The 23,861-nt window shown below is 45.9% G+C and overlaps 2 protein-coding genes across 4 annotated transcripts; one reads left to right on the top strand and one right to left on the bottom strand.

Moving 5' to 3' along the window:
• Positions 1 to 41: 41 nt before the first annotated feature.
• prkar2ab (protein kinase, cAMP-dependent, regulatory, type II, alpha, B) lies at positions 42 to 7,353 on the top strand. Of its 3 annotated transcripts, XM_057029422.1 has the most exons (17): positions 42 to 159; positions 263 to 387; positions 792 to 884; positions 975 to 1,102; positions 1,182 to 1,272; positions 1,370 to 1,487; positions 1,565 to 1,640; positions 4,251 to 4,480; positions 4,867 to 4,902; positions 4,974 to 5,113; positions 5,186 to 5,292; positions 5,777 to 5,930; positions 6,011 to 6,112; positions 6,189 to 6,263; positions 6,335 to 6,400; positions 6,567 to 6,699; positions 6,819 to 7,353. In XM_057029422.1, the coding sequence occupies exons 2-17, from the start codon at positions 283 to 285 to the stop codon at positions 6,941 to 6,943; spliced, it is 1,779 nt and encodes a 592-aa protein (XP_056885402.1). In that variant the 5' UTR covers positions 42 to 159; positions 263 to 282; the 3' UTR covers positions 6,944 to 7,353. The 3 variants fall into 3 exon arrangements, with proteins under 3 accessions (XP_056885402.1, XP_056885400.1, XP_056885401.1); XM_057029420.1 differs by lacking the exons at positions 42 to 159; positions 263 to 387; positions 792 to 884; ... (2 more) ...; positions 1,370 to 1,487; positions 1,565 to 1,640 and having other exon boundaries at positions 3,661 to 4,480; positions 6,819 to 6,977; positions 7,066 to 7,353; XM_057029421.1 differs by lacking the exons at positions 42 to 159; positions 263 to 387; positions 792 to 884; ... (2 more) ...; positions 1,370 to 1,487; positions 1,565 to 1,640 and having other exon boundaries at positions 3,662 to 4,480; positions 6,579 to 6,699.
• Positions 7,354 to 7,458: 105 nt separating this feature from the next.
• si:ch1073-335m2.2 (msx2-interacting protein) lies at positions 7,459 to 23,059 on the bottom strand. Its single transcript, XM_057029398.1, has 15 exons — positions 22,757 to 23,059; positions 21,472 to 21,786; positions 18,963 to 19,439; positions 18,713 to 18,867; positions 17,934 to 18,134; positions 17,688 to 17,839; positions 17,481 to 17,606; positions 17,277 to 17,390; positions 17,023 to 17,136; positions 16,837 to 16,937; positions 9,356 to 16,691; positions 9,174 to 9,242; positions 8,890 to 9,084; positions 8,647 to 8,805; positions 7,459 to 8,391 (listed from the first exon to the last, which is right to left on the bottom strand). The coding sequence occupies exons 1-15, from the start codon at positions 22,837 to 22,839 to the stop codon at positions 8,260 to 8,262; spliced, it is 9,729 nt and encodes a 3,242-aa protein (XP_056885378.1). The 5' UTR covers positions 22,840 to 23,059; the 3' UTR covers positions 7,459 to 8,259.
• Positions 23,060 to 23,861: the final 802 nt, after the last annotated feature.

Genomic DNA, 23,861 nt, shown 5'->3' on the forward strand with positions numbered 1-23,861 from the left:
GGATGCATTTATTTAACGTTTCATGTTTCCACCCGGACGACAAACACACGACGTACCTAGCTGTAACTGTGTAACTCTCATACCGGTCCGGGTATTTAAGTGGGTGAAAGGTGGCGGTAGAGTGACGGTAGGACAGGAAGACTTTGACGATCAGACCAGGTAACATGTTGTGTTTTAGTTTTGCATTTGTAGTGACTGACTTCACGTTTGTTTTCGGCGTTAGTTTAATTCAGACGCTATTTGTTTTGTTTTTTTCTCTCAGCAAAAGTGAAAAAAATAAAAATGTCAAAGCAGCAGAAGCCAATCAGCCCCCTGAAGAACTTCTTCGCCGGGGGGTTTGGAGGGGTTTGCCTTGTCTTCGCTGGACACCCACTCGATACTATTAAAGTAAATGCTGTTCGCGTTTCTCTCATAAACTAAACATTTCTTCAGGGATATTCCACCTGTGTAGATGTAAGAAAAGCCTGTATGGCAGCTCAGACGTGTCAGATGAGTGTGCAGCCCTTTGACCCATATTGTAAAGTTAATCTCTGTTGGCCGTTGAGGCTTCATTATCATGCATGTAAACACGATTATCACCTTCAACAGTCACGCCATCAACAAAACACGACATGGCATTAAATCTCTGAGGAAGTAACATTTCTGCAAATTAATAATTACATACAAAATTTGGCACTATGCACTTTCTGAATGTTCGATCGAGGTCATGTCAAGTTTTTCCAACATCACCCCTTAAAAAACATAAATGCACTTCCTTTAATGTTGCTGCAAACTGCATCTTTTTCTCTCAGGTGCGTTTACAGACGCAGCCTAAACCCAAACCTGGAGAGACCCTTCTGTACAGCGGAACTTTTGACTGTTTTAAAAAGACTTTAGCCAAAGAGGTGAGGGTGGATGTTGTTTTCATGTCCTTAATTATAAATTCCACTGAGTCCTTTTTGATCCCTCTTATGTTTTTCCATCATCTCTCGAAGGGTCTGAAAGGACTCTACAAGGGCATGGCAGCCCCCATCATTGGAGTTACACCTATGTTTGCTGTCTGTTTCTTTGGATTTGGACTGGGCAAGAAACTGCAACAGAAAAGCCCTGATGACATTCTCACGTGGGTGATTTTCCGTCATTGTGGCGCTGAACGGTGTATAAAGATGGAATCCAGTAGGCCGTTTAATTGTCTCCCTCAGGTATCCTCAGCTGTTTGCGGCAGGGATGCTGTCTGGGGTGTTCACGACAGCCATCATGACTCCTGGAGAGCGTATCAAATGCCTCCTACAGGTCAGAAGCTATTTCAAACACACAAATGATACTTGATCCTTCACCACTATTGTTACCTTAGTAATTTGTAAGTGTGTACGTGTGTGTGTTTGTGCAGATCCAAGCTTCAACGGGGAATGTGAAGTATAATGGACCCATGGACTGTGTAAAACAGCTGTACAGAGAGTCTGGGATCAGAGGAATCTACAAAGGCACAGCACTGACCCTCATGAGAGGTGAAAACGTATCATCAAGTGTTTATTTTAATAAACTTAATTTTTAAGTGTAACTTTCTCTGTTTTTTTTCCCCAAGATGTTCCCGCCAGTGGGATGTACTTCATGACCTACGAGTGGCTGAAAAACCTTCTCACACCACCAGGAAAAAGGTTATTATTTGATTTTATCTTTTAGTGAGTTCTGTTATAAAACATCCTCTGAGGCTGTTGTCTGTTTTTTTATGCAGCCACAATGAGCTCAGCATTCCCAGCATATTGTTTGCGGGAGGGATGGCCGGGATCTTTAACTGGGCTGTCGCCATCCCACCTGACGTGCTTAAATCTCGTTTCCAAACAGGTTTGTGTCGAGAACAAGCATTTAAATATGCAGCTGTAGGTGCGCTCAGAGCTGCCTGTGCAAATGACACCTCACAGGCATTTCTCTGCTAAAGCCAAAGAATACACACCATACCAATAACTGTGTGTCAGACTCACCTAACTAACAGGGAAGCTAATAGTAGTTGCAGTGTAACAAATGTATGGTGAGCATGTGATGTGTGTGTATTGGCCATCAGAATGTAACTGAATGCAGGCAACCATCCACATGTTTAAAATCCCCTTTTCTAATGTTATTTTTCTAAATATTTTCCGATAACTAATCCCTTAAGTGAAAGTAGGATCAGGTTTGTTTGTGTGGTGGTGAAGTCATTAGAACGGTCATAACTGGTCCAACCTGGCTGTTAATGGCTGTTGTGTGTCTCCCCTGAGGGACCTGTCCTGTCCAGGGTGTACCGCCTCTCCCCTGGTGATTGCTGGGATGGACTCCGTGGGGTGACCCTGATTTTCCTGCCTGAGTTTTTGTTGCTGTACTTGTCTTTCAGCTCCTGAAGGAAAATATCCCAATGGTTTTCGGGACGTTCTAAGGGAGCTGATCAGAGAAGAGGGCGTGGCCTCTCTGTATAAGGGCTTTAATGCCGTCATGCTCCGAGCATTCCCGGCAAATGCAGTGAGACAATTTTTCCCCGAAAAAAAATCAAATGCAGATGATGCCGAAGCTGTAAGCTTTGCAATAACCTTTTCCTGTTTTTGCCAGGCTTGTTTCTTAGGATTCGAGTGCGCGATGAAGTTCCTCAACTGGTTGGCGCCAGACCTGTGATGGCGTCTCGGCGTCACCTCTTAGAATGTGAATCCCGGGAGGAGAAATCCTGAAAAGAGCAGAGTCCTGCAACCATGCAGAGACACACACAACACGAGGAGATTTTAAGTTTGATTCACGTAGAAAAACCTGCGGTATTATCAGGCACCCCGGCTGTTCAGGGCTGACATGTGGCGACGACACCTGTACAAAATACACACGTTTTGTCACACGGACGGTCGAATGTTCTCACTCCTTTTCTGTTTTAAATCTTTTGCTGTAATTCTCTTTGTGCGTTGGTTTTCTTTGTTGTTTTTAAACTGGAGTGACCTGAACATGTGTGCCTTACCTTTAGTTGTCTGGGAGCTGGTGCACGGATCAGGGAAAAGGTGCAGGCTGCTGCACTGTGTTCGGTGCACGCAGCCCTCAAACTGTCTGCAGATTCTTCTGTGATCACACTGCTTTAACGAGATATTTCAGGACGCAGATTTATCGGTATGTTGAGAAATAATAATAATAATAAAAAAAGAACCTGAATCCAGCTTTTGCTTTTGATGATGTAATAGTTCACACATGATTATTCCTCTTGAAGAACACTGGGGGGGTTACCAGAGATAGACTGCAGATACAGGATCTGTGTCTAGGGTCTCCTGTCATCTGGATACATCTGGGGAAACGTTTCAGAGGCGGCCCGACGACATCAATCAATCAATCTTTATTTATATAGCGTCTGTTACAATCAAAATTGTTTCAAGGTGCTTTCCAGAATCCCAGGGCCTGACCCCAGACAAGCAACAGTGGCAAGGAAAAACTCCCCTTTAACAGGAAGAAACCTTGAGCAGGACCAGGCTCATGTAGGGGGACCCTCCTGCTGATGGGGGGCTGGGTAGAGAGAGAGGAGAGGGGGAGGACAGGTAGAGGAGAGAATAGGTAGGAGAGGGGAGGATAGGTAGAGGAGAGACTAAGCAGAGATCAGGGAAATACATTTATTATAACAAAGAGTTGAGTGGGGTCAGAGGTCAGCATACAGCTACGAAGAGACCTGCAGATGGGGGGGGCAGAGAAACAACACAAGAAATAACATCACTCAGTGAGGAGGAGAGGGGACGCCCGTCATGATGTCTTAGCTCAGGTTGAAGTCGCTAAGGACGGGACGGTCTCCTCGGGACCGGTCTGGATGAGTTCAGTTTTAGAACTCGCCAATGTGCAATGATCCAACTAATGGGAGAGAGGGAGACACGCTCTAAAATGAAGCTGTATCTCCTCATTGCCTGAATTTTCAATCTAATTTCAGCAAAATGAGAAACATGTAACACCTCGGATTGCTGACTTATTACCCTAAATCTGGGCGACGTTGTCCAACGTCCCATCGTCGGGATCTGACGCAGTGTCCATCAGGCTGAATCTAATTACATCTGATGCAAAAAGGCACGATCAATATTTTCCAACAGACCCGAATTAAAGGGATCAATGTGATGCTGTTAGAGAGCCGAGGGGCAGGAGGCGGAGCCAGTCCGCACCTCTGATGGTGCTCCACATTCAGCTCTGTCCATCTGTCCTCCGGGGCCGGCAGGTGCCGACGTCTCAGATCTAAATGTCAGTGAGTTCTAGCCGTCTCCAGCTGTGACCTCAGGGCCCCAGAACATGACTGCTGTTCAGATTCCGGTTGGGTTGAAAGAGCTGCTGCAGGGCTACACGGTGGAGGTGCTCCGCCGCAGACCGCCAGACCTGGTGGAGTTCGCGGTGCAGCACTTCACGCACATCCTGAGCGTTCAGAGGAACGACCAGAAACTCCGGCCAGCGAGGAAGGCCGTGACCTTTGTACCCAAATCAGGCCCTGACAAGGAGGAAGAGGAGGAAGAGGAAGATGACCCCAAGAGTGAGTCATTTTAATATTATTAGTCTTACTCACTGAAAGCATCTGATTATAAAAGCAGGCAAAGTTTATTCTCTTGCAGCGAGGAGACACGTCACATGTGTCATGGCAGCCTCCCTCTTCCAGGGACTGGCAGACGACCTTAGACTGATGATTAAATGTTTTGTCTCAACGCTGTGGAACATCCCATAGTTATTTCATGGCATTCGCGTATCTCCTCAGCTGTTATCTTCCACCAAACAAGCCTTCAGCAGGAACCAGGCCTGTTCTTATCGCCCTGCAGAATTAAAAAGCATCAGACGTTTCATTTGTTCCAAAAGATTAAATATTAAAGGTTGTGATTCATCCAACACTGACACACCTCTGACCCCCCCCCCCCCCCCCCCCAGAGTCCACCACCGGTAAATACAACCGCAGAGTTTCAGGTGAGTAATGGAGAACAATGACCATGTCTTCCACAATGCGCCGTCTCAGCGCGCTCCCTGTCCCGCCACAGTGTGCGCGGAGGCGTACGACCCCGACGACGACGAGGACGATGACGCGGAGCCTCGCGTGGTCAATCCCAAAACTGACGAGCAGCGCCGCAGACTTCAGGATGCCTGCAAGCACATCCTGCTCTTCAAAACTCTGGACCAGGTAGACGAGCAACCCTGCACGTTGGTGGTGGGGGAGGCGGCCCCAGTGACGCAGAGATGTTGTTCTCTTCAGGAGCAGTTCTCCGAGATCCTGGACGCCATGTTTGAGGTTCTGGTCAAACCTCAGCAACACATCATCGACCAAGGAGACGACGGAGACAACTTCTATGTGATTGAGACGTAAGTCAGATCTATTTTGTTGGATGTGATGTAACTATATTTGCTCGCTTAAGCTCCGGGGTTATGCCACAAGCTTCACTACAACGTATCATTTATCTTTCCTACATCATGACCCCTGCAGCCCCGGTGACCTTGAATTTGACGCGCTGTTGATGGGAATCTGCAGTTTGGTGGAGTTCCCATACAGTTTTCTCCCTTTATTGTCTTTTTTGGGGGGAATGTGGCTTTTAATTGATTGTTTTTTGCCCCAAGTCATGACATATTGACACATTGATCAGCTGCTGCTGGACTATCAAATGAGGCAAAAGTGTGTTAGGACACCGGAAATGCATCATTGTGGAACACTTTGCGGTTACAATGGGTCCCCCTCATGGGGGGTTTAGGTTGCTGTTGGGGTTCAGGGAACCCGGTTGTAGCTTCTGGATCATGGACCTTATTTCCGCTGAACAACATCGTCCCTCCTGCGTGTCCTCTCTCTTCGCAGGGGTACGTTTGACATTTTTGTGAAAAAGGACGGGGCGAACCTGTGCGTGGGAAAGTACGACAACAAGGGCAGCTTCGGCGAGCTGGCCCTCATGTACAACACGCCACGAGCTGCCACCATTGTGGCAACCCAGGACGGCGCCCTGTGGGCCCTGGTGAGTCCAGCAGAGGGTGAGGATGGCGACGGTGATGATGATGGCAGGTCTTCAAGGCTCGTTGTCGCTTCTTCTTCTAGGATCGCGCCACGTTTCACAGGCTGATTGTCAAAAACAACGCAAAGAAGAGGAGGATGTACGAGGCCTTCATCGAGTCCGTCGCTCTCCTCAAGTCTCTCGAGGTTCAGTCTGCACAAACGTCAGTCACCTCACGGTGTCGCCCACCTGTTGTCTGATCGCACCCGTCTTTTTCTCAAGCTGTCAGAGAGAATGAAGATCGTGGATGCTTTGGCCGCCCGAGGGTTCAAAGACGGGGAGCGCATAATAACACAGGTTTATTCAACTCCTCACCGCTGGTTTTAACAGCGACTTTGGTTCGATAATGACGGCGTTTGTATCTGCAGGGTGACGATGCCGACTGTTTCTACATTGTAGAATCAGGCCAAGTGAGGATAATGATCAAAAGCAAAGTAAGTAAAGTGTTTTTGTGTCCTGCTTTTACTGCAGCAGTCTGAGCGGCACAAACAACGGGGTAGTGAATGTTTAGCTTAACTTAAACGTGAGAACATATAGCATACCTCTGTTATGCATGAGTAAAACCACAACTGTCATGGGGTCACCTCGTGTCTTACGAAGGTCTCTGAACAGAACAACGTAGAGGTGGAGGTGGCTCGTTGCTCTCGGGGACATTATTTCGGGGAGCTGGCGCTGGTCACCAACAAACCTCGTGCAGCTTCAGTTTATGCTGTGGGAGAAACCAAGTGTTTAGGTAGGAACACCGTTTAAAAAGGTTTTAGTGGTCCAAACCCTCCACGGAGTGACCCCCCCACAATCCAGAAAACATGTCCAGAAAACATGTGTTACTTCTGAATTCCTTTGTTCTTCCAGTGATTGACGTTCAGGCTTTTGAGCGTTTGCTGGGACCCTGCATGGACATCATGAAGAGGAACATTTCTCTGTACGAAGACCAGCTGGTGGCGCTGTTTGGCTCCAGTGACGATTTAAAACACTAGACCGTAGTTGGAAAGATGTAGTCAAACCGAACAGGTTACACACGTTACTTCTTTGTGTAAAATGATTTAAGGTATTATTCTTAAACATTAAAAATTAACTAAATTAAAGCTAATTTCAACAGCAGTCAAGGTCATTCCAGGTTCACTTCCAGCCCACTGAAGACGACTTGGACTAAGAGCACCGTCTTCTCGAGTTTGAACATCTGCTCGTCTTCAGTCCATTACAAGGTCCAAACTATGAAGCAACGTTTCAGTACTGGATTCAGTTTGTTTCTATGGTCTAAACCTGATGCTCTCGTCACCCAGCTCCACCACTTCAGCTGGGAATTTCACTGGTAATAATACAGCCGGAACGCCAACATTTTAGAAATGTTCAGCTCCCGAACTATTAAATTACAATACCTAACAAGTGTGAGGTTTTCAGTGAAGTTGTGTGTGGAACTTTTTGTTAATAGCCACTGACAGCGTCATCTTGGTGCCAAACAACACATAAACAATGAATCGTGTCATAAATATTCAAGTTTTCTGCAGGTTGTTTTATTTGAGTTACAAAATATGAAGTGCCATCAGCAAACTCCACAGCAGGAGTCTGCCAACCTTCTTCTGTTAAAGTATTTACACCCAAAAATCAAAGATATCCATCTATAACTCCACACACTCTGTTCTGGTACGTCCCAGAGTTCAAGTCTGACAACATGTCCGAGTTTCATTGTCAAAGTTTAAATATTTAAAATATTTACAATATCGATAATCCAAAACTCCCAAAATGTACTGCGGCTTGCAAAAGCAGGTGTGTAACTGCTTCAGTAGTGAGAAGATCAGCAGAGCTGGTGGAATAAAAGGAGCTGTTAAAGGTGGTCCTCTCCAAGGTTTCACATCTTCCTCCTCCAATGGAAACTCGGGCAAGGCTGTATGTACATAAAAGGTTTTGTTTTTAGCCGCTGTGGCATGATCATTTCATGAAGAATCTGACAATCAAAAAAGAGGCCACACAGATAGTCACTTATTTACCATCCTGATTTTTCTTCAGAGCATCTCCAAACATTAAAATAGAACTCTAATAAATAGAAATACAGCAGAAAATGGTCAAATAAGACTGATTCTGGTTTGGTCCATCCCTGAGTTCTTTTGAGAAGGACAAAAATACCAGAGTGAGGGGGGGAAGGAGAATAATAATAAAAAAAAAAAAGCAAAATGTTAATATGTTACATCCTATATGTTTCCACTGGGTCCAGGAAAAACAATTTAATTCCTCCGGTGTCCAGAGGCTCCTCAGGGAGAACCTCGGGGGGGTGGAGGACTCCCAGCGATGAAGGCTATACAGAGGTGATGACAATCATGAGGTGTGGAGAGATGCTCGAGATCCTGCTGAGAAGATCAGGGGCCAGCTGGGATAAGTGGCTTTCCGAAAACTCACATGGTGGGAAGATATGTAGCACGTAGGCAGGCTGGGGAGAAACACGAGTCCACGTCAACCTTCTTTAAATGTGATCGGAAATGCAAGATTACAGTTTAAACTTGGTTCGTTTCCATACTATAATAAGTCCCCTTAAAAAATGAGCCTGTTTTATGTTCAAGCATAAACAGAATTCCTCTTAAGAGGTCGTTACTGCTACTGTTATTAACACAATCATTTAAATAAAAAGACATTAAAAAGACATATAAAAAGACATTCATTACATAAATCTGAGTAACGGACTCACCTGATTGGAACCTGGGTTGGGGATATTGATGATACCAGCAGCCAACTTTGTCTGCAAGTAGTTAATAAAGGCAGCCTTAAGAGCTTGAGTTTGGTTGAGGACATCGTCTTGATCTCGTCCACAAGGCAGAGCCAGGAGGAGACAGAAGTCGCTGTCCCCCTGCAGGGAAGACACAGGTACGTGCCATTAACAGATTAACAGGTTAATTAAAACCAGGAAATGGAGAAGAGGAGCAGGACATACCGTCATTCTTCGGGCTACACTCTCCAGTTGTGACGCCTCTAGTCTCATTCTCTGAACAATTCTAAGTAACGTGCCCCCCTCTTGTAGGGGCAGGGACCGATGAGCCAAAGCTTTGTTGCCACAAACAAAATGCAACTGTACTGCGGCCGTGTCGTTCTTCAGCGCCAACAATCCTTGCCACACGATCGGGTATTTCTGGGTAAATGTCACGAAAAGAGCCGTTAGTCAGAAGACACTCTGCAGACCACCCGCCGACACACTCAACGGTCATGAATTGGTCTTACTGTGAGCAACTGCACCATCTCCACCGGCTGCGTCCCCTTGGTGTCGGGTTTGAGCTGATGCTCTGTGTTCTACAAGTTCAAGAAAACATGGCGCGACTATTAATAGAGGTTCCGAGGTCTAGAAATGTCAACAACCGACTAATGTGTCCAATATTTTCGAATACCAAATATCAAGAACTCACCACGGTTGTCGTAACACTCATTGGGGGCTGATTAAGTCCCACCGTCATCTCTGGTATCTGAGGGTGGATGTTTCTGGGGTTCGAATACACCCCCGAGTATTCTGGGAACGAGCCACTAGGTCCTGCTGTCATCAGCGGAACCCGTTGGGGAGACGCCATTGCCTGTCCCGACTGCCGGATCATCATTCCTTCTTTGGAGAGAGGAGAGTGCGCCCTCTTGGCCTCCAACGGCTTCGCCATGTCCTTCTCTGAAACTGCTTTAGCTAACACATGTGCCCTTGGGGACAAGGAGAGGGGTAGACTGGAAGGTGCCGAGGAGGATGGGAGGGTGTCTTGCATGTGCCCAGAAAGGGGGTCGGTGGCTAAACGGTCTCCCTGCTGGTGCAAGAGCATGCACATGTCTCTCTGCATCATGTACGATTCCAGCTGGACGCTATTTCGCAGCGGTCCACGAGGGTCCGACTGCATGTTCTCTGGTTTTAGCTGAGAGGAGGATTGTCTAACAGAAGACTGGTGGACACGTCTTTGTTCTTCTTGCTCTCCCTCGTGACTCCGCATAGAACCGGTGTTCACCTTCAGGACTTTGTCTCTGCCAACAGCCTGGGGAGAGTTGGGCCGCTGCTGCAGGGGGCCAGACCAAGGGGGGCCAAGTGAGTCAGTATGCATCCCATAGCTCATGACAGAGAGAGGTGGAGTATTCACCCTTAGATCTCCTTGGACAAGATGTCCTACTGGAATGGACTGGGTGGCACAGTGAGGAGACATGCGCCCCAGGCCTCCGGGCACACTGTGGGGTGGCATGATGACCGACTGTTCTGGGTGATGGACGCCCGACATGTATTGTTGCATGGCAGGAAGGCCGCTGGTCAACATGACTGGAATAGCCTTTGGCGAGGAGGAGCCAATGGGGGAGGACACTTTAGCAAACGAGTGCGGGTGGCCTGACTTGCGGGGAGACCGTGGTTCTTGTTTGACTCCACCAATATGCGAAGGAGCTCTGTCACCTGATCCTGCGAGGAAGCCTCCGTGGTTGCCGGGAGGGGAGGGCAAATGAGGGCTTATGGCAGGACTTATGGCAGAGGTCCACGACGGTTTTGCTGCATCGGCGCCGTGGGAATCAGCGCCGTCCAATTTCTTCTGATGCTTGAGCGACATGTACTCCTGGTGGTAACTCACCGACTGCGGGTTAGTCTGCGACAGACGCTTCACAACACCTTGGGGCCCGCTTTGGTAGGCAGACTCCATTTTTTCCAAAACTGTGTTTTCTTGTTTAATTGGGGGCATGTTTGGGGGCATTTTGGCAGGATGACCATGGTCCGACTGTGATGAAGATCCCTTCTGAAGCCCTGAGTGGGAATGACCGTACATTTCCTGTTTTATCTGGGGAATGGGAACCAGCTGTTGAGATTCAATATCGCCAGCAGTCGCTTGAGGAATCTGACTGATTTTGGCGCTAATCCTTTGTGGTCCCTCCGTTTTCTGGCCCGAGTGGCTCAAGACCACAACCCCTTCGGACGTGTTGACCCTGAGCCCTGGGCAGGATCCTGTACCAAGCGAGGAGTTATCAACGATGAAGCGAGCAGCACTTCCCCCGTCCTCACAAATAGATGAGCCGTGATACGACACGGGATCGTCTTTCCCGGGCCGATAGGTGGGTTTGGGCAAAGGCATGTCCAAACAGGGAACATTGGCAATGTTGGAGTTTAACTTGTCCTCGGGTTCGGGAGGATTGCAAACGCGGCTGATGACAGAGGTTCCCGTAGATGCAATGACGGAGATGACAGACTTGGTCTCTGGAGAAGGGAGAGAGGCTGGTGACCGGACAATAGCCGGAGCTGGATGCGGTGGAATTCTGGCCTCGGGTATTGATGGTTTATCTGGAATGTTGCAATCAGTAGGGTTGTGATCTCTCATACCGAGATTACTAGCAACAGAGCTACTTGCTGGCAGTGACATATTTTTGTGTTTCATAAGAATCTGTCTTAAATCACTTGTGCTGTGATCCATATCCATGTGTTCAGCTTCTGGGGGTAAGGACTGGTTTTCCTTGGAAGCCAAGATCATAACAGGCGAAGCAGAAACGCCAGTTTCCTTAGGATGGTGCCAGTCTGGTGGAGAGGTGGGATTTCTGTGGTGCACTGGTTGAATGGGTCTGATATTTGCCCTGCTGGCTACTGGAGATGGAGAAATGGCGATGCACTCGGATGGCACCGGTGGCGGTTTGGGGCATTTCGGGCTCTGAGACTGGGGGTTGACAGATTTTGGATTTTGAAAGTGTTCGTCAGACGGCGGCCCCAACTCTGTCTTGCTATCCGAGGGTTTAGCGACTGGAGGCTCAGGTTCTGCCTTCCAAGAAGTAGGAGTGATAACCGTAGTGACCGTGGCCGATGGCGTGGCTTCAGGAGCACTCTTGGCGGTGGAAACTGTGTTGTCTACTAAAGGCGTAGCCAACTCCTCACCTAATAATTGTTCCTCTTTTGAATCCTTTCTTACTTGTTTTTGAACTTTAGAGCGTTTGGGCGTTTTTGGTCTTCCTTTGGATCCCTTTTTAGGGGTGACCTGAAACACAGACTCTTCTTGTACAGCTTGTGGAGTCGTTGAAGCTTTTTCTTCCTTGGAAGGCCGAATCAAGTCTTGCAACTCGGGTTCTGACCCTAAATCCTCGTTCAGAGGGGGGACTTGGTTTACAGGAACAGATTCCTCTGAAGTTATTGAGTCAATAGCAGCCATGAGTTCGGTTTCACTGGCGGGATTTGAAGGCTTTTCCTCTTCTGGGTCAGTCTTCATTTCAGGGGGTGGGATGGATTGTGCCGGGAGCTCTGAAGGAAATGTTGGTTCTGTGAGTTTCGCTATGTTCTCCACAGCCTGCTCCAACTCTTGCTCCTGAGAAATGAAGATTTTTGGATTTTCCGACACCTCTTTCTTTTCCAAAGCGGCATTTTCCTTTACATTACACAAGGCTTCTCTATTAGCAGGAATATTTGAATTACTGTCGCTGGGTCCCATTTTTTTGTACAAATCCTCTTGATTACCAAGTTCCATCTGAAGGAGGTCTTTCACCTCTGTGACATTTAGAGTAATTTTGAGGTCTTTGAGGACAGGAGATTTCGGAGTCCTTGTTAATTTAGCCTTTCCTTTGACACTTCTGTCTTTTTCCAAGATGGACTTTTCATCTACAGGAGAATCCGTTTCTTTCCCGTTTGATTTACCCTCACGAACCTTTTCCCGGAGATTGTCCTCGTCTCTTCCCGGGTCCCTTCCTTGTTTGTCTCTCTCCTCTTTGTGGTCAACTTTGAGTGCCGAATCTTCTTTGCATGAACTCGATGAATCCTGCAAAGCCCTGGAATACTCATCTGTGAAATCCATTTCCTGGTCGTAGTCCTCCGGTTCCGTCATTTTGACTCCTTTCTTCATTGATCCAGATTCACACACTGCTGCGACCTGAGTCGAACAGCTCTTTGTTCCGTGAAGGGATGATTTTCCTTTTGACATCCTTGGAATTTGTTCACCATTTTCTGATTCGTTGGAGTCTGTGTCTTTATTGTCCAGTTTGGGTTTTTCTACTTTAACTGCTGAGCTATCTTCACACGGTTTGCGATTCTTTGGGGGGCGGCCGCGTTTCGTGGGAGCAGGAGCAGGCGCATCGTGCTCGGGGTTTTGCTGCGTTGCACTTTTGTCTGTGCGTTTGCGTGCAGGCCGCGGGGACTCTAGAGCATCCTTTCCAGAGCGAACCGGTGCATCGTCTTCAACGGGGGTCGCATACACAGACCTGACATTTCTCCGTCTTGCTCTTCCCAGCGGGATGCTCTGCTGCTCCGATGTGTCAGAGTCTAATCCGTGCACGGGAGATTTACCCGCGGACCTCAACTCGGCTCTTGGGGACGAGCCGCGTTTTAACTTCTCCTTGTCGATGCGCTCGCTCTTACGCGTTGCTTGTTTCTCTGTACTCGATGCAGACAAGACTGGAACCGGAGTGACTTGAATGGGAGACGGTTTGCTCTTTTTTGGTTGGTTTTTCACTTCTTTCGATTTTTGGTCCTTCTGGGGCGGGGCGACAGACTCCTCTTTGTCTACTGCATTTTCGAGAGACATTTGCACTTTGGTAATTTGAAGTGTTTTCTCTTCCTCGGGTTCTGTTGTCGCTTTACATGTTGATGGGAGCTCCGTCTTGGCTACATCCAAGTCCTCCGTAACAACAGGTGGCTTCTGAATGTTGACTTCGGGCACTTCGGGCTGTGTGGCTTCAAGATCCAGCTCCGTTTCCGAACTGCTAAGAAACTCATGAGAATCACGGCTGCATAGTTTGTCTGTAGAAGGCGACTTTTCATCTTCGGTGACAATTTGCAAATCGCCTTCAGGAGGAGAAAACCTGTCTTTGTCATCCGAGTCGGAGAGATCAGCTGCTGCCAGTGGCTCATTTTCAGAAACCGATGGCAACTCGGTTGGTTGTTGGAGCACAGAGGCCACAGTTTCATCTTCTTTCACCTCATCCAGCAGAGACGGAGGCTGATCAGGGGCAGGTACGGGGTTGGCGGCAGCACTTTTCTCTTCCGGTGATGCAATCTCTTCGATCACAGGTTGGGTGACTGAAATAGATGCAAGCTGTGGTTCAGAAATGACCTCTTCAGCAGGACTGAGGGGTTTCGGTTCTGGCACTCTGACAGATTCTACAATTTTCGGGGGCTGCGTAGTCGGTGGCTGTGGCTCTTGCGTAGAGTTGATTTGCTCTGCTTTCTCGCCCAAATCAACGGGGTCTCCTTTTGTTTCTGGCGGAGTCTGCTGAGTTTTATTCTTCTGTTGTTGCAATCTGGTAAGTTCCAAGAATCGACTATGAAAAAGAACAACCGGCCCCGTATCGAGCTCTCCATCTACCGCTCCCTGCTGCCCAGGCTGTTGATTGGGTGGGTGCTCGTGTTCTTCGTGTTTACGCTCCAGGTGCTGAAGTCGTCTAGAATCCAGCTCAAAAACGGCACTATGAAGGAAGCGAGATGCAAATAGTTCCCTGCGTTCTGGCTCCTCTGGTTTGGGTTCTTCTTTCCTGTCATCAAGTTTGTCTTCGGACTCACTTCGGATCTTTTTCTTTTTCATGTACCAGGAGGGTGTCGGTCGTGGCGCCGATTCTACCTTTTCAGTATCCTTTCTGTTGCGTAAACTTGCAAAGTGAGAATCGTAGTCCAAAAAGGACCAGTTGTCCTCTCTAGAAGATGAAAGGGATTTTGCACGTTCAAGCAGAGCTTTTGTGTCAGGCGTGATGGTCTGTTCGAGTGCAAAGGAGTAAAACTTGTTTCTTTCGAGATGTGCAAGCTTTGGGTCTGAAAACCTGTCGACCCTCGGCCTCTCTGAGAGTGGCACAGACGTCGATGGGACTGCAGAGTGAGATTTGGCATCTTCCTCGGGGTCAGATCGGACTTCGCCGGGCTCCAAGTCATGCCAGACGCCATAATCCATACGCTTGTGATTTTGAAGGCTTTTACTGAGTGTTCTGGAAAAGGTCAAGTCGGGCAACAAGTCTTGTTTAACTCTACTCTCCCACCTTTTCTGTTGCTCTTCTTCTGCACTAAGTAAAGGAGTGTTTGGTTTGTTTACTTGCGTGCTGTGTGTCCTTTTGACCAAAAGCTCAAGATCTGGGTGAGTTTTCTCCTCACATCTAGGCAATTCTTTATGAGAGGGCTCCACTAAGTCCTCATCGTTATGTTGAGGGATCTGCTGATGGCCCGGAGAGGTGGTATTGTTCCATTCCGTATCTTCGTTTTTTTGTCTGAAGCTTCTGTAGACGCGTTCCCTTTTAGTCCCCATATCAGGGTCAAATTGGTCAAGTTTCTTTAATTTGTGAGAGGGGAAATTATCCGTGACATCTTCGGGAGGTTTGCCGACTTCATGCACTAGACTTCGGTGTTCCAAGTCCTCCGCGTCACTACCCTGAGGACTTCCTGGTTTGTCACTTTTGTCAGACTCCAGCTGCTGCTTCTGTTGGTTCAACCGCCGATTCTGCTCCATCTGCTTGCGATAACTCTGAGAGAGGTCAATATCAACATGGTCCTCCTTGGTTTTAGCCTTTTTATCCGTGTCAGCAGCATTCTGGGACCCCATTTTAAAAGAAGAGTGGTGTTCTTGTTCTCCAACATTGCTTTGTTCTGTGATCCCCTCATGTGAATACTTCCTGGATGAAGTAGGCCCTGGATGCCGTTTTGAGTCCAAGGGTTCCAAGGGTGCATCGACTTTATCTTTTTGGCCCCTTAGATCATCTTGACAGTCCTTCTTGGTGCCACTTTTTTCACTTTTGACTCTAATTTCCCTGCGTTGCGACTCTTTGTGTTTGTCCACGTCCGACTCCTTCAAATGTGTGGGACCGGTACCCAAGTCAGAAGACTGGATCGGTTCTTCCTCCTCGTGCCTGCTCCTTTTCTGACGAATGGTTCTCCCACTGGAATCGGCAAAACGTCTTTTTCTGGCTGCGAGGCGATCCGATTCCACAGATGACTCTTTCCCATCGTTTCCAGGATCAGACTTGAGGTGTTTCTTGACACGATTCTTTTCAACGAAGTCGGAATTCTCACTTTTGCTAACTTCGCTTTTTACGGACTCGTGATGCGGTGCCGATGATGGGGTTCCAGTATCGCTATCCCCTTTGGACTTCTGCCTTTCATTTGCTTCCGGTTCTGATCCCCTCACTCTTCCCAATCCTCCTTCAAATCCTGGGTCTAGCTCTGATTCAGGGAGAGAGTTGGTTGGGGATTGCCCTTTGGCCTTTCTTGATTTACTCTTCTCAGCTTTGTCTTTGTCACCCTTTTCTTTTCGTTTAGCACGTTTGGTTTTCTCAGCGCCGGCAGGTCGATCGATCTGGCTGGCCTTTTCACTTTTTGAGGAATGTTCAGGCAAGGTCTTCTCAGATTTGTCAAAGTGCGGCGATGACATGGAGCTCACGCTGCCGCTTCGCTCGGACTGGCTGTAAACTCTTCGTTCTGAGTCTCTTGGCGCGCGCTCGGACGGCGATGGTGACACAGATGGAGTAACAGTTCTCCTAGAATGGGATGGGCTCCAGCGACTGCGATCAGCCTCAAATCGTTCTCGCTCCCGCTCTCTCTCTCGTTGTATATACGTGTATTTTCGAATGTCTTGCTCAAACGGGTCTCTGTAGTCTCTGTAATCTCTTGGGTCATCGTGATATCGTGGGTCGAAGTGATCCCCCTGATAGTGTTCAAGTTCAGGAAATCGATCTCTGCTGCGAGCAGCGTACTCTCTTCTGGCTTCTTCTGGATAGAGGCCAGGGGTTCTTATATTCTCATAGTAGGCCCTTTCTGCTGCAAACTCATGGTATGGAGGTCTGCGGTCATCTCTGTAGGGAGAGGCCAGAAAAACGATAACGGTCAAACTAAAATTTCAGTCGGATCTCTTTGTTCCGTTAAAGTGCAAAAAATTACACGTTTTTCTATGTTTGAAGTATTTTGTAAGCTGTGATTAAAGTAAATTAAAGCATATACCGTCTCTCAGGGGGAATTTCATAGAAGTCTCTAATATCTTGACCAGATGTCTGCATAGATCTGTAGAATGCCATCTGACTCTCTTGACTGGCAAAATCCACCTTTAACATTGTGAAAACATGTATTTAGCGTTCAACGCGCAATGATTGAGAAATAGTTCCAGTTATAACATGAGTAATTATTTACCTTGATTTTATTACCACCAATTTTCCAACCTTTGGTCTCCCTCACAGCTGCCTGAGCAAAGTCTGTGTTGTTATATAAGATGAGAGCCATCCCTTTCAGTCGATCGAACACGACCTAAATGGGGTTTTAGGAAAGCTACAGTTAGAACTTTGATAACTGTAATAAAAACTGTTGCTACTAAACACAAAACACAACAGCGTTTTAAAACAGCATTAACATATTTTGGTAATTTGAACAAAGGTAAAAGATGGTACCTTCACCACATGTCCGTGTCGACAGAAATGTCGGGTGAGGTACTGCTCCGTAATACTGGGAGCCAAACCATCCAACCAGACACATGTTGTAGGCATGCTCTTTCCAAAGCCGAGCTTCAAACAGAAGATAAAACGTTTACATTAGTTGTTCAGGTCATGGCTTAAATGTAAAGAATAAACGACCACATCTTTTAGCACAAATACCTTCAGCCTGTTGCTCCCTAAATATTCTCCATCCATCTTCTTAATGGCTTTGCAGACACTGGCAATATCAGAATATTGCACAAAGGCATACTGAGGAACTCCATTGACTTTCTTGATGTCAATGTCCTTTAGAATACAAAGTGACTCATTAGAATTAAAAAAATAAAAATAAAAATAAAAATATTCATATAGGAAACGGTAGCGCACCACAATTTCTCCAAATCTTTGAAAAATGTCAAGCAGTTGTTGGTAACTGGTGGTCTTCTCCAGGTTGCCTATGAACAGCGTCCGTGTGGCTTTTGGATGGAACTCATCGATCCGCCCATCCAAGGGTCTGAATTCATTTTCACTCTCCGTTTCTGAAATAGAATTATGAGAGTTATATTAATGACATGAACAAGACAAACGGTTTCTGTTGGATATCTTCACAACAACTCTTGCGTCATTGCTCACCGGGGCCGTTCCAGGCAGTGACTTCAATAAGCATCCCAAAGAATAGCTTTCCTTTAGACACCGTGAGGGCTTTCTCTTGATCCTCCTGCTGCCGAAAAAACACCAAACCATATCGGTCCTCTGAAGCTCCGTGAATCTGCACCGAGGTCACTTTCCCATGTTTCTTGAATTCATGAAAAAGCCCGTCTTTTAAACTCGTGTCTGTGGAATAAAAGGCAAACAATGATTACAAGTTCCACATGACAGAAGAAATAAACAAAATCATTCTTTCAGAATATCATGTTTGACCCAAAATAATCAAGCATCATGGGGGCCAATTCATCATTTCATTGAGAAAATAATTGTTGGCAGTGATGCATTCAGAAAACTAAGCCATCAGGTGCAAAGTCAGACTCAGAAGTTTGTGACAAAATTAAAATGACATAAAGTTCATCTGCTGTGACGGATCCATACACCTGCCTGACCACTGACCGGCAAGAGACAGACAAGGCAATAGGAAAATACATGTGAATATGAGAGAACCACTATTTTTTCAAGGTATAAAAAGCCATTTTCTATTAACAAATGTAATGTGGCGATTATATTATTTCCAATTTTACTATTACAAGCCTGTAAGCCGGCGATTTGCAGGTCTTTCAAAAAGAGTAAATCTGAAGAAGTCTGAAAAACAGACAAAGTTGCACCAACAAACCAGCAGCTTGCATGTATATTCATAAATTACTCAGTTTTAAAACCATGGGTTGCTACCTGAGTGTATAGCTTTAAACCTTTCCACTCACCTGTTGAGCGCACCGGTAGGTTTTGTACTTTAATCCCAAAGCTCCTTCGAGGCTCATCAGAGTCGAGGGCAATAGATGACTGAGTAGGTGCGTGAGCTGCTGAAGACTGAACGGAGCGAGCGCGCGATCCATCACTGGAGCTGCTGTTTGAATCGCTGATTCAATGGAAAAAAATGATCAGTTTACACCTGCAGAAAAGGTATACGAGCGCTGGTAAGTTATAACGGACTACTACTAATAATCATCACACCTGCCACTGCCCGTGCTGCTCGTGCTGCTGACAGAGTCAGAACTTGAAGAGCGGCTCCTGGAATGAGATCGCGTCCCCCTTCCAGGGGACAGTGGCGCTCTTTTAGGGGAATGAGGAGTTTTTGAAGTTTGTCCCGTGTTCCTTTGCGGCGAAGGGTGTCTGGACTGTGAGGAATGAGACGAGCGGCTACGGCGGTGATGGTAGGTTCTATCAATGTGCCGTCCTCGGTCATCTCTGTACAGGTCACGCCGTGCGGAATTAGTGAGAGCAAAGGGGTCTCGGATTCTAGAGTCAAAATGTGGATCTGATGCCTCAAACGTTCCCCCAATAGCACTGCTCCCTGGGCCGGCAGCAGCAAACAGGGAGCGATCTCTGTAATAATCAGCGTTATAATGACGCCCTCTGTCAAATGTGCCACTGCGTTCGTGGTGTCCATATGGGCTGTGATCATACGCACGTTCGCGGCTTTCTGAGCTCCTGAAAAATAAGCACAGAATAAACAGGGATAAATAATAACTATGATCTAAAACAACAATGTAAAGATATCTCCGTAAGGAGTCAGAACGCTCCAAACAGCAAACGACAATAGCACAATGAAGGTAAAAGCATGTAGGAAAAGAACAGAATAATTACCTAAAGAGAAGGCAGCTGATAAATTTAGTTGAGTCCTGGCAATAAAATGATGTACCTGATGGTTCATTTGTCAAATCTCCTCGTTGAACACAATTAGAAATGATAAATTGCTATAATTTTCAATAGCTTATATTGAGCACATTGTGCTGTCAAACAATATGAATAATAGCAATTAAAGCAGGCAACTATTCAGGTAACCTAGACTCCATATCTGGGGCTTAATGTAAATTAAATAAGCACTCTTGTGACAGCAAATGTCACTTGAACAAGGTTGAAATTCTTAGATTTTATTAGTCAGATAATAGAATTAAAGATGGCTACGACAAAACAATATGCAGAGGGTAGAGCAATACCAACCTTTTGAAAAAAGGAGTTACTGAAACTATTCCAAAATAAAATCTAGGTGGTCAGAATGTGAGAGCCCAAATGGAAACAGCAAGTGGAAAAAAATATCAATTGGTCTAGTTTGGGGAAAAAAATGTTTTCCTTGACTTGTACTGCACACTTTCTTCAAATTCTGTGGAGAACCGGGCCAGGGGATAGTTGATGTATATTCCAGAGTGGAGATACTTTTGTCTTCACTCAATGGAAAAAAAGAAAAATGCATTAAATACAGAAACGGTCTATTTGATGGATTTCAGGGCATGTGGTCATTAAAAAAATGTGACGGATGTCAACGTAAATCAGCAAATTCCAATTTCAATATAAAAATTAATTTATGCCCAAATGCAAAATTAATTATCCAATTTTGTCTTGTAATCATGGGGCGCAGTATGTTCCAAAATTCTGTTCTACGAGTCAAAAAGTATTCCAATCTCGATTGCACGGTTGCCGCAGTACATAAAATCCGCAGTGACGTAGCATAATTCCAGCATGGATTCATTTATTTCTATAGCAACAGGATTGTTTCTTCACTGCGGAGTATTTCAACGCGCTTGGTTATCTTCAGGTGGCTGCAACATACTGGAGTGGTCTTCTCTTTCCTGGAGCTTCACTCAGCTACATCCAACGTCAATTAATCCAAATGATGGACAGCTACACTGATCCAGACAATGGTCCACATCAGTACATCCAACACTGGTTTATGGTATAGTAGCGATCCAGGAGGTTACATCCCAAGTATGAAGGTCTTCTTGTCTTCATGGCCTTCGCTCCTAAATGAAAGTAGCTCCGCAAACTTCGCTAGTCAATTGTTTTGATTCTGTCTTCCTGAAAAGTCTTCTTAATCCAGCCTCCAAAGGTGGAATACACACGTGAAAGTTAATCTCACTCAAAGATGCCTCAGCCTAGTACATACACGCTACCATCCTGTTGTTCAATGGTTAAATCCAGAACAGGGTGTATCCACAGAAGAGGGAAAAAAAGTAGTCCGACTATCAGTGGTTGCCAGTAGAAAGAAAAAAATGATAACTGGAAAAGGAATATCCTCAATTATGTATCAATAATTAGGAGAAAAATATTTTTTAAAAAGTATATCCTTCATAATAGGGATTTACATCCAGGTTTAAGGGATTCCAACCTTGCGACAAAGTTAGATCCGAGATTTAGGAGAAAGATATTTTCAAGATATCCCGAAGTTCCTCGTGGTAGTTTCCCACAAAATGCAATAAATCCAAATCTCACCAGGATATTCCTTGTATGATGTAATATCCAAGGAGATGTAAAACCTTGATTTCTAGTTACCTTACCAGATAATGTGCTGTAAACGCATCTAGATCCCATGGAAAAGCCCAGTCAGTTACGATGAAAAGTGGAAGAATCCCTAATTACCTTTGTGTAACCCGGCACATACGAATACCCCACTATGTGTGTAGGTTTTACACTTATCCAATACCTTGATTCCCCTGGATTTTAAGGGGTGGTCGTGTCCACTTACCCATCTATTCTCCTTTCATAACGTCCTTCTCTGGTGTGAAGGGACACAGGTGGACCAAACACTGACCCAACTGTTCCTCTAGAGAATCCTGTAACGTCTCGACTGCTAGACGGTGAGGTGTCTTCAAGGCCCCGAACAGCGCTGGGAACTGACCCAGGTTCATTGTAGTCGGTCCGTAGATCCCGGTCTCCCATCTTGTTGACAGCATTGTGAGCCTTCTGTGCACTTTTAATATCCACAAAATCCACAAAGGCTGCAACACCACCCTCTGACCCTCGCTTCCGTAGCACTTTAACACTTTCCACACGCCCATACCTGACAAGGGAGAAAATAAAATCAAATTAACAGCAAATAAGGAACGATTGCAGCTGTATGGAGAACATCGGCTACTAGTCTGCAGCCGCTAAAGATGTATTCTTCCCAAGAGTTGCCAAACGAATATTGATTAAAAAATAGCTCAAGCATAGCAGCGTTATTAAGATGGTGTTTGTACGACTACTGATGTTGAAACCATATTTCAGATTTCGTTCATCTACCATAAATTGAAGAACACATTACGGTGTCAGTAACTACGAATAATACACACAAGTTCTTAATAGAATGAACGGACTCAATGTGCGATCCTGTGCAAAATACTTCTTTATTTACTCCCGTCTTCAAATCGTACATGAATAAAAGATAAGCGACTCCTTGAAGCGTTAATGGAAATCTTTTTATGATTCCCAGTCGGAATTGCATGCACACTAACTTAACAGTTCAACTCAACAGCAGCGACGGCTACCGACGTCAACAATTTGCTAACATTTGGTTAGTAGCCCCGATCTGTCGCAGGGTTTAGATTGTATCATTTAACTACAACAGGCTGAAACCACTGGTGAGAAAGTATGTCTGACGTGTCCAGTTAAACTGGTTTCTGACCCGCAGACCAGACTGTTGGCTGCCCGTTGGGCTTGTGCTAGTCATGAAAAACGTCTCGACTTCCCACAAAATGGTTGGTCGATTGGGTGGTAGCTCGGTGGCTAGTTTGCCTAGCTAACACGCATCCTTACATTAGCAAAAGTTAGCAAAATAATTTGAATCGTAGATACTGGCCAGAAAGTTATACATTTGCATATTTTGTGGCTTAGTAAACCTACAGGTGCTTGTAAACGAATGAACGGCGTTACTCGTAAGACTTAAAACGATTAGCGTTAGCGGCATTAGCTTTCGTCGCATGCTACACAGCAACACTACTGCGCCTAGCGCGCGCTGCTCCTCAAGAAGAGACCCCTCTTGCGTAACCTACCTTTTAAAATGCTCCACAATTTTCTCCTCTCGGACATGTTCGGGTAAATTTCCCACCCAAAGGTGTCTGGTTTCCCGAACCATTTTGCTCTATGCTTTCCCCCTTTACACACATATGATCTTGCACGTTCCTAATCCCTGCCGGTCGGAGATCCGCCTGAACAAAATGACCGACAGTGGATTCCGTGAATAATCTGGGCCTGGTAGCCTGCTGTCCGTTTAGCTTTAGCCCCCTGCGTCCTCGATACGCGTACGTGAACGCGCGCTGCGCTCGCTCCCGTAAACACCGGGAGCGAGCTTCTTCGCGCCCTCGCGTTCACCGAGTCGTGCGTCGTTTGGCCGCCAAGAGGCTCGAATTACAGCCAGTGAAAAACATTTTCCTTGAAAGCCGTCATGTGTGTTAAGTGATTAAATACATTTATAATTTATATCAGGTGAAACACATTAAAACGCGCAACAGTTTGGGTGGGTGGGCTCTATAGGTCTGGCCACGCCCACCATCATCTAATTATTGATTGACGACGTTGCGCAACCTTTGACGTGTTCATATTTTGACCTGACAACGAAGAATCATTTCAGAGATTAGGTGATATGAATATGCTGAAAGCGCATTCGAAGTCCTTTGGATCCAAATTTCCACTGTGAATAAAGCATTTTTACAAAGTAAAATGTATTTATTTGCTTTTAGTCTGTGTAGATTCTCAATCATCCAGGTCATCGTATCCAAGGTAGTTTTCTCTGTCAACTGGACTGTGTTTCTTCTCTTTGCTTTTAGTTGCATGAAAATAAGAACTGTTTGTCCCATATAAGGGAGCAAAAGAGGAAAAAAGGTTTTAGTTAAAATGAAAGTAATGATACGTATGGATTTAAACATTTCCATGTAATTACACGCAAGATGCTACAATTTGTGGTCACTTTTTGTACAATGTTTTGTGTATAGCTGCAATTATGTCTGACTATTTAATGTGTTTTCCATAATGCCGTTAAGATTTTGCCCTGTCACGCCCTGACTACATCAGAGCCATATCTAGAATCAGTTTAACTCAAAGGTGTAATAATGGTTTATTGATATGATGTGTGATGGGTAATGCAAAACGTACAGTGTA

The sequence above is a fragment of the Takifugu flavidus genome, chromosome 4, assembly GCF_003711565.1.
Source record: "Takifugu flavidus isolate HTHZ2018 chromosome 4, ASM371156v2, whole genome shotgun sequence".
Taxonomy (NCBI): Eukaryota; Metazoa; Chordata; class Actinopteri; order Tetraodontiformes; family Tetraodontidae; genus Takifugu; species Takifugu flavidus.

Bases quoted from the DNA above. Each gene is read 5' to 3' on its own strand.
- prkar2ab (XM_057029422.1), top strand. From the start codon at position 283: ATGTCAAAGCAGCAGAAGCCAATCAGCCCCCTGAAGAACTTCTTCGCC. The intron at 5,293-5,776 runs GTAAGTCAGATC...CTCTCTTCGCAG, and splicing joins AACTTCTATGTGATTGAGAC to GGGTACGTTTGACATTTTTG. The intron at 6,401-6,566 runs GTAAGTAAAGTG...TGTCTTACGAAG, and splicing joins GGATAATGATCAAAAGCAAA to GTCTCTGAACAGAACAACGT.
- si:ch1073-335m2.2 (XM_057029398.1), bottom strand. From the start codon at position 22,839: ATGGTTCGGGAAACCAGACACCTTTGGGTGGGAAATTTACCCGAACAT. The intron at 21,787-22,756 runs GTAGGTTACGCA...CTCCCTTGTCAG, and splicing joins ATTGTGGAGCATTTTAAAAG to GTATGGGCGTGTGGAAAGTG. The intron at 17,137-17,276 runs GTACCATCTTTT...AACCCCATTTAG, and splicing joins GACACGGACATGTGGTGAAG to GTCGTGTTCGATCGACTGAA.